The sequence below is a fragment of the Scophthalmus maximus genome, chromosome 13 (assembly GCF_022379125.1).
Source record: "Scophthalmus maximus strain ysfricsl-2021 chromosome 13, ASM2237912v1, whole genome shotgun sequence".
Lineage (NCBI taxonomy): Eukaryota > Metazoa > Chordata > Actinopteri > Pleuronectiformes > Scophthalmidae > Scophthalmus > Scophthalmus maximus.
Window position 1 is genome coordinate 12,159,230 of NC_061527.1, and position 8,710 is coordinate 12,167,939.

General features: G+C 40.0%; 2 protein-coding genes across 2 annotated transcripts; both read right to left on the reverse strand.

Annotated features, from left to right (window-relative positions):
- Positions 1-1,205: 1,205 nt before the first annotated feature.
- Positions 1,206-4,414, reverse strand: LOC118318618 (platelet glycoprotein V). The gene is given in 3 exon segments (XM_035648445.2): positions 1,206-2,155; positions 2,157-4,048; positions 4,292-4,414. Coding segments are annotated over 3 exon segments (1,953 nt in total). The 5' UTR covers positions 4,311-4,414; the 3' UTR covers positions 1,206-2,113.
- Positions 4,415-6,295: 1,881 nt separating this feature from the next.
- On the reverse strand, positions 6,296-8,566 carry uts2d (urotensin 2 domain containing). Its single transcript, XM_035647859.2, has 5 exons — positions 7,720-8,566; positions 7,398-7,502; positions 7,267-7,304; positions 6,889-6,979; positions 6,296-6,727 (listed from the first exon to the last, which is right to left on the reverse strand). The coding sequence occupies exons 1-5, from the start codon at positions 7,817-7,819 to the stop codon at positions 6,702-6,704; spliced, it is 360 nt and encodes a 119-aa protein (XP_035503752.1). The 5' UTR covers positions 7,820-8,566; the 3' UTR covers positions 6,296-6,701.
- Positions 8,567-8,710: the final 144 nt, after the last annotated feature.

Sequence of the window (8,710 nt, forward strand, 5' to 3'; positions counted from 1 at the left end):
GGAGCTATTTAATAACTAAAACTTCCAGTTGATGGTCAAGAGCTACAGGAACAAAGGCAGTGTTGGCACTGGACTGATGGGCATAGATATGATGAAACAACTAAATTTAAACGGGAACCAGTTGGTGACAAAAAAAGAAAATAATATAACTAAAAAAAACATCTTGTTAATGTAAAAACAGTTAATCTTTTTTATCGCACCACCCAATGAAAGAGTGTGTGTGTGCGCGTGTGTGTGGTGAAAGAGAGCAAGAGAGAGAGAGTGTGTGGGAGTGTGTGTCCCCCACTGTTGTGTAAACTCAGCGTACTGGAAAGGCATAATCACTCGTTGTCATAGCAATGAACTTGGGTGCTGTCCACTAATTCATCCTCTTTTGTTTGTCGTTTGTTTAAAGTCCTGTCTCTTCTCATGGAATTCATGGCATCCGCTGTCATTTCGTGAAGGTTTAAAAGCTTTGACAGTTCTGTTTCTGCAGTGGAACATTCTGTGTAGTTTTGCCTCCAGTAAAAAGTGTTAAATTATCAGTCTAATGTGTAATCATCAACATTGAGTTCACTGATAATCTTCTCCAAAGTAAAATAATTTGTATGAAAACTTGAGGATAACTGTCGGATAAACTGAGAAGAGTCACTGTTTTTTGAGTGATCTTGGATAAGACAATCATAACTGTTGTTGGTTTTTTTTATAATGGGGGTCTATGAGTCATTTCAAAAGTAATTTTGCTTACTGACCTTGTGAAATCTAAGAGATGACTGACATGGAGTCTCTTGTTCTGAAGGCTGTTATGATAATGAAGGTGGACACTTCCCAGAATCCAACATATGACTCACTTTGGATAAGCATTTGTTTCTTTTGGGAAAGTACGTTTATCCGTCATTTAAAGAGGAAATCCAAATGACAACAGGATGTTCACAGAATAATTTCCGTCAAACACGACTGGTCCCTTGGAAACAGTTTGTAAAACCAACTTTAGATATGCACATTAACATTAGATATGGTTTATTGGTGGACATGTTCATCCATTTGATAACAGGGTTGGACCAGAAAACCCACTGCAGTGCTGGACCAGTCTACATAAGAGTAACGTTTCTTATGTACTTTAATAACTTTTAATTTTACCAACAGAAACTGAAAAAATATGACTCCGACAAACAACTGAGCTCCTATAGCCATGTGCAATTGTGCAAGTTGTGTGGAATAAAAAATAAGACCAAAAGATATTTTATTCCTGACTGTAACCATCGCCATTATAATACTGATACTGATACTGTTTTTTATCTCAGTGTAACATATGATCATAGTCAGATTCAAATTGATCACAGACTCACACACACAAAATGTACTTGTAATTACTGACAGGATAAGCAGGAATGATATCATCATGACGTAGCTTGATGGCATGTGATAAATGCAATGTGACCTCTCTTCATGCAGTTTGATGCTTGAACCACTAGAGAGAAACAAATCACCTTAACATTTAACATTTCCCTCTAAGGTTTCCCGTCATTAAAAGCAAAAGCTTGCACATGCTGTAAGTTATAAATCTTTAAAAAAAAAAAAATGTTAAATGTTCATTTTAATGCAAAAATTCAAGGCTGCAACTAATTATTTTCCTTATTGATGAATGTGGTTAATACTTTTTCAGATAAATACATTGATTGTTTAATTGATTAAATAGTAAAAGGTGATGTTCCCAATTTGTCCAACTAACAGCCCAAAAGCCAAAGAAATGTAATTTATTAGCATACATGACAAAGAAAAGCAGAACATTTGAAAAGCTGCAGTCAGATCATGTTTGGCACTTTTGCAAGAACATTTTTTGATAACTTTCTTTTACAAAATTCATATAAAATTATGAACAAATCATTTGTGAAAAATATTGATTTACATCCGCACAAATCTCTGATGAGAGATTATAATATTATTTTATTGTATTATCTTACCACACTTCATTTGTTATCTTAAAATACCTTCAGCTATAGCTTTTTTTACTACCTGTTTGAATCCCATATTTCAAGTCAAACTGCCCTAAAGTAACACAACTAAATCAACATCAATAAAAGCAAAAACAATTGTAATCTTTTATGGCCTGCAGCGTGTGGAAAGGGACAGTTTATCTTGGTCTCTCATGCACTATGCCTGATAACATGTTTTGTCATGTCATTATGTGCACACTCAGCCTTCAGCTTTTCCAGGATCTTGTTGAGGCGATACATGCCATACATGGCAGCAAGAATGAGGAACAAGCCTGTGGTCACGAGAAGGATATGACAAAACATGAGGAACCCAGCCCAGGCTGGATCTGATGACAGAAACCACAGATACACCCAGCCCCTGTGATGGTTGTGGTGAACAAACTCAGGCCCTTGCTCAATCACCAGTACGTCATAGAAAACAGGTGATGCTTGATAATTCAAGTGAGACTCATTAATGAGGGGAAGCTCTTCATAAGGTAGAGCGATTGTTGCAGGTTTGGTAGTTGCTGGGGTGAGGACTTGTTGGGTGGTGGTGGTTGATGGCGCTCCGGGTGGTGGGGTTATTGAAGCTGATCTTCGTCCACTGGTGAAAGTAGAGTGGAAAGGTTGTGTTGGCTCATGCAAGACATTCTGTGTAGGGAAATAACTTGCAGCTTCACAAAGGTTGAACTCCTCATCGCGCAGAGAGCCTAACGTACGGAGCAGTTGGTACATCGGACTATGACATATCACATTCTCTGTGTCATTGACAACATGTTCATTGCGTCTAATCCATTTTAAAATACCTCTGATACTACACGTGCACTCCCAAGGGTTTCCACTCAGAGAAAGAGCATTCAAAAGTTCATTTGACAAGAAAATATCTTGTGGAAGAGTGTTGAGGTGATTATTCTTCAAATCAATCGTCAAGAGCTGTCCAAGGCTTTGAAAAATGTCTTCCGGTAGATTGTGCAGCTTATTGTCATTAAGAAACAGTTCGCTCAGTGTGGTTAGTTTGGAGAACAGCTGAGGATGTAGATAACGGAGGTTGTTGGATTTCAGCGAGAGCTTCTGAAGGTTGGGAAGACAGCAGAAAAGGTCTGAGGGCAACTCGTTCAGTTTGTCATTTAAATGGAGGTTAAGCCTCAGCAGGCCAGACATGTTAGTGAATAAATTTCCAGGAACTGTTGTGAGATTAGTATAATAAATATAAAATTCTATCATCTCAGGCATGTGACCCATCAGCTGGTATGGAAGAGAAAGCAACGGGTTTTTGTAAATGGTAAGCTGGGTCAGCTTGGGCATGTTATAGAAGCTTTTTTCTGGGATAACCTGAAGTTGGTTGGAGGATAAAGTGAGATTCTTCAGGTTCCTCAGGGACCAGAACACATGGGGTGGAAGGCTGGCAATCTGGTTCTGGTGAATTTTCAGGTACTTAAGATGGACGAGTTCATCGAACATCTCAGCTTCTAGAACATCTAGCTCATTGTTATACATATAGAGGTGGCGAAGTTGGGTCAAGGAGTGAAAGACGGAAGGTGGAAGCCTCTTTATGGAGTTCCTGCCAAGGTTCAGAAAGGTGAGGTTGGTCAGTCCATCGAAAACATCTGAAACAAGATTCGTCAGTCTGTTGCGGCTTAGATCCAGAATCTGCAACCCACCAAGTCCGTTAAATGTTTCTGGAGCAATGGTCTCCAAAAGGTTTCCATTAATATGCAGCTGCTCCAGCACCGTCAGTGGACTAAACACTTGGGCAGGAAGGGCGGAGAGATTATTGGAAGACAGCTTGACAGACAAGAGCTGCGGAGCGACGTGGAAGGCCAGGGGATGGATTGTGTGTAGATGGCTGTAAGTCAGACTGAAACGCAACATGAGGTCCCGGTTTTCCAGGCTCCGCTCATTTATGACATTCATGTCTGTGTTGATGAGGTTCAGCAGGTATGTGTTAGCCGGCAGCTGCTTTGGTATATCCGTGATGTTGTGGCCAACACACTGGACGGCTCCCGTAATGATGCACAGGCAGCTGCTGGGGCAGACCCTGTTGCAGGTGAGGTGGGGAAGTGTGAAGATGATGAGTATGAACCACAAGGGGCCTGTGTAGTTGACATAAAGATATTTATCCTCACATGATCAAATGTGAATGAACATTATTGCTGTAATAATAATAAAAAGTCTCATTAATACCATCTAAAACAGACATGTATTGTAATACTCACTACTCAGTAATTGACAAACTTCTCCAGGAAAATTTTGAAAGAAATAAGTTCTTTGTCTAACAGTTCCAGACCAAAGCTTTGGGTAAAATGACTTTGGTTATGAAAGATAAATCTACCAACCTCTGTAGTAAGAATCCATCTCTGTCTGTGTGATACTATGACGATGCTCTGTGCTTCTCGTGGGGCTGAGACTGTTTGGAGTGGTTGACGCCCGGTGTCTTTTAAATAACCCTCCCCCCTTCTAAGCTAATATGCCCACCCAACATCATCCCACATAGAGTTTTGTTTTTTATTATCTGTTTTGTCTTCTTGGCAAGTTTGCGTTGAGAACTGTGAAGTCTAAAACTCAGAGTGACACAGAGGCTGCATGTTCATTTCCTGAAGACTTATCTTGACAGGATGGTGTTTCCCCACACTCTTCCGGCCTGTGCTCCACTTTGTGGACTGAAAAAGAAGGGTGCATAGTTACATCATAGTTTGATATGACTGATAAAATGGAAATAAAATAAGTTAATCGATTTTTAGGTTCTGGGGTTTATATAGATTTGACATTGTCATTGTGTCACTGTAGGGTTAGGGTTAGGGTTAGGGTCACTCCTCTAAACATGTCAGATGTGTGTTAAACAAAGACAGAAAGACAGTTTTTTGGAGTCATTAGCCTGGCAGTCCAAGGCAGCGATGATCTACTACACTCCCAGATCCCAGCAGCTTTACAACAGGGGTACCACAGCAGCTGAATCATAATGGTTATTCAAACGTTACAGATGCATGATTATTACATAATGACAAACAGAATTGTTCACTTTGGACATAACTTTCTTGCAAGTATGCAATTGATTAGTTACATCACACAAAGTTTCTCTCCTTTTCTTTTAAAGATCTATTTTATGTAGATCTGAAAAAAGCTGATCTTGAGTTTGTGTAAAACCAAGTCTAGTCCTGTATTCTAAAAAAAAAAGGTAATAATATTGGCTGATATATTGCATTATGTAACACATTGTTAAAACTGCAATTACACCAAGTCACATTGAATGACTGACATGCACAAAATGCTAAATGGGAAGAAAATAAAAATCAAAGATATAATAATAGTTATTTATATATGCATATGTGCAAGAACAGCAGAACACTAATGTTTTTTTTTTTCTTTCAAAAATTGGAAATGTGGCCATTTACTATGGAAAAACTCACTTGTATGTGCATTAATGAACTGTAATGAGTATACTATTGTCTTATGTGTGTGTTGTGTGTATGTGGATAGGGCAGCTGTGGCTCAGGACGTCCACCAACCGGAAGGTTGGCGGTTCGATCCCAGCTTTCCATCAGTCCACATGCCGTTGTGTCCTTGTGCAAAACACTTAACCCTAACTTGCCTCTGACGGCTCTTCCGACAGTGTATGAATATGACAGGAAAATGTGCAGTAAATAGCAGCGCTGTGTGAATGGGTGTGAATGGGTGAATGTGACTTTCCTGTAAAGTGCTTTGAGTGGTCTATATGACTAGAAAAGCGCTATATAAATACAGTCCATTTACCATATGATGACGTGTGCCAGCTACTCATGATGGCGTGTGCCAGCTGAAAGAACAACGGCAGAAGACTCACTGACGGGTCATCCCTCAACTTAGGTGCTGCTGGTTCACATTTACTCATTTGGCAGATGCTTTTATTGAAAGCAGCCCACACCTGTGGGACGAAATTAAAGCTGTTTTAGACAGTGAATGCTGGTTTCCCCGAAGCCTCCTCTGTTCATCATGCTCTGAGTGATTAAGATCGTATTACAGCAGCTCTCCCATTATTTAGACTATAAGCCTGTTCTATCAAATAAATGTCACAGCAGATGAGCGCCACATGCCACATTCCTTCACTCGGACACTTTTGTCACGGTTTGAAAAATATTATAGTCAAAGTGGATGAAGAATTAAAATAGACATTGCGGTTAAGAATGTTGATGTGTTGCTCAGAAATAGAATCAGTGACATTTTTGATGAGAAATTCTTTTCTTTTTTAAATTGCAAGCCTCTCTTTTCAGGAGTCTATTCAGTGTCCAAATCATTTACAATCAACTTATCCGAAAAAAGAAAATCACCCTAAAGAATAAAGTTCACATCATAACGTTATTTATTTTGTAAAGTGGAGGGCAGTGCATTTTAAATGCGGCGACAGACAGGACGTTTGTTGGCAGTTACAAAAATGTTATGCCCAGATCAGCCACAAGAGAGCGACATTAACACAAACAGCCGGTAAACCCCCCCCCCCCTTTGCACACAGGTATATTTTGTCAAATCTGAACCTCACATATTTCCAGTGAGCATCTGGTTATTTTCAGATGAAAGGTTTACAGCCGCAGTCCTCAGATCACCTCGATTCAGTGGTGATGACACTTTTATTAATGACATTGATTATGATACAACTCTATATTGCTGGAATAAATACATTGTGATTAAATAACTGGTGCTGTGAGTCTTAAGGCTATGTTGGGCTTTGCAGCAAGATTTCACAGTGGTCCCCCCTCTTCTCTTGCATCTGTCTCAGACACAGTATTTCCAGAAGCAGGCTGCAGACATGGAGAGACAAAGACTTGTAAGATGACATCTGACATGCAATGTACTGTATACATATTGTCTAGTGCAATGGTTTCAATTAGGCAAAAATTGAATACACATATGAAGCAGTTTGTATAATACTCAAAGCATCCAGATACTGAATTTAACTTACGTTCCCCCCTCTTCTGAGTTACGGATTTTCCCTCGGCTAAATTGGCTGTGATCTGCCTCTCCAGCTCCAAGTCCTCCCTCAGCGCTCTGAGCTACAGTACAAGCAGAGACCACAGTGATTAAACACCCCTAGACGTCGCTGTCATCTCAGGATCAATACACAATCCATTTAATGACTTTTGTAATCAAGTAGTGTAACAGGTTTTTGTTGAATCCCTATGGATAAAAGTAGATTTTAATTTCATTTTTCATGTTTTTAAGGAATTTGAAACAAGATACACACACAAACAAAATATATTCACCCTGAATCATGACTACTACATTGGCTACTGCATTATTTTACTAAAGGGCTTCATGGAAAATCTTTAAATATTCTTACCTCCTCTAACTCAGCTAATTTATTGGCCAGTTCAAGACCTATGGATGGAGAAAAAAAAAAAAAACTATCGTCTCGCAAAAATGTGTTTGTGTTAATGTGCGTTTTAAGCGTTTGCGTTCTTTGTCTCTCACCTAGAGGATCGTCCTTTTCAACTGGAACTAAGCTTTTGTGTAGCAAGAGTGCTAGAATCTTGCTCTGGGCATCTGTGTCTTCTTTGGGATTTAAAAAGTGGTTTCCTGTGCATACAAAGCAAATACAAAAATGCAACTTTAAGCACCATTAACATCACAAAATATGAACAGAAAAAGTTTGATTTCATTGCATTTTGTTAAAACTGAAACTGACAACAGCACTCATTTAAATTGTGCCATAGTTGTATGCAGCCTCCTCAGAAATCCACAAAAACCTTAATTCTATTTAGACCTAATCAGAGACCCTTCTTTGCATACTCACCAGAATTAAACATGCTCCTTCCGTCCACATTGAGCACTCCCTGCAGTAGTAACAAACCCAGGAGTCCTAAGCAGTAGTTCACCACTGTAAACCTGTCCATGGCACTCACTCTCTAGGTCCCAGACAAACGGCGCTCTACGAGTCCTCCCTCGAGCAAGGTAAGATATCCACTGCCTTTGGTCCATCCATTCAATTTATTTATCCGTTCAGGGGCCAGGAGGAGGGGCCAGCCAGCCCTTGACGTACTTAATCAATAGCTGGTCATTTTGGTTTTCGTCAATAGACCACTTTTTCACCAGGTTCATGGAGCGCCTGAGTGAAATACAGTGATCTGACGTTGGCGGTGAGGCCAGCAGCACTGCATCACTCTGACATGGGCCAATCAAACTGAGAGGAAGTTATCAATCTGGTTATGAGAGACCAGAATCCGATGTTCTTGGCACTTGAAAATCTTTTTCTTTTACATTAATTGCTTCTTCAAATAGGTGCATGGGAGTGTGTTGGTCTGGGGGAGTAAATTGATTCAGTCCGTAAGTGCATCGTAGCCAGAGATGGGCTCCTCAATCTTGGCTTCGGGACTGATTTGAAGCTGGGTGAACATCCATCACTGTGGCCAAGACAACCATCCAGCACCTCCTAAGTCACTGTGGTTCATTTTATGCGTCAAGGAAATCACAGACTTTGTGCCCGGGCATTGTTAGAAATGATATGAGTCGGCTGGCACCTGCTCAATTTGGCCGGTGAGGGTCTCATAAAAGCCCATGGTCGCCTTGAACCCCCTGGGACTTGACTTGACCGACCCTGTTGACTTCTGGTGTCTCGCATCCAAGAACCTTTCACAAATTCATTACTATTAGCTGTTGAAAGTAACAAAACTCAAATACTTGATTATGAGACTCGTGTGGGAGAGTGTCTACTGGAGATCTCAGGGACCATTTGTAGATATTGACATAAAAGTAAAGATTTGTATGTGAAAAAATGGACACAAAAA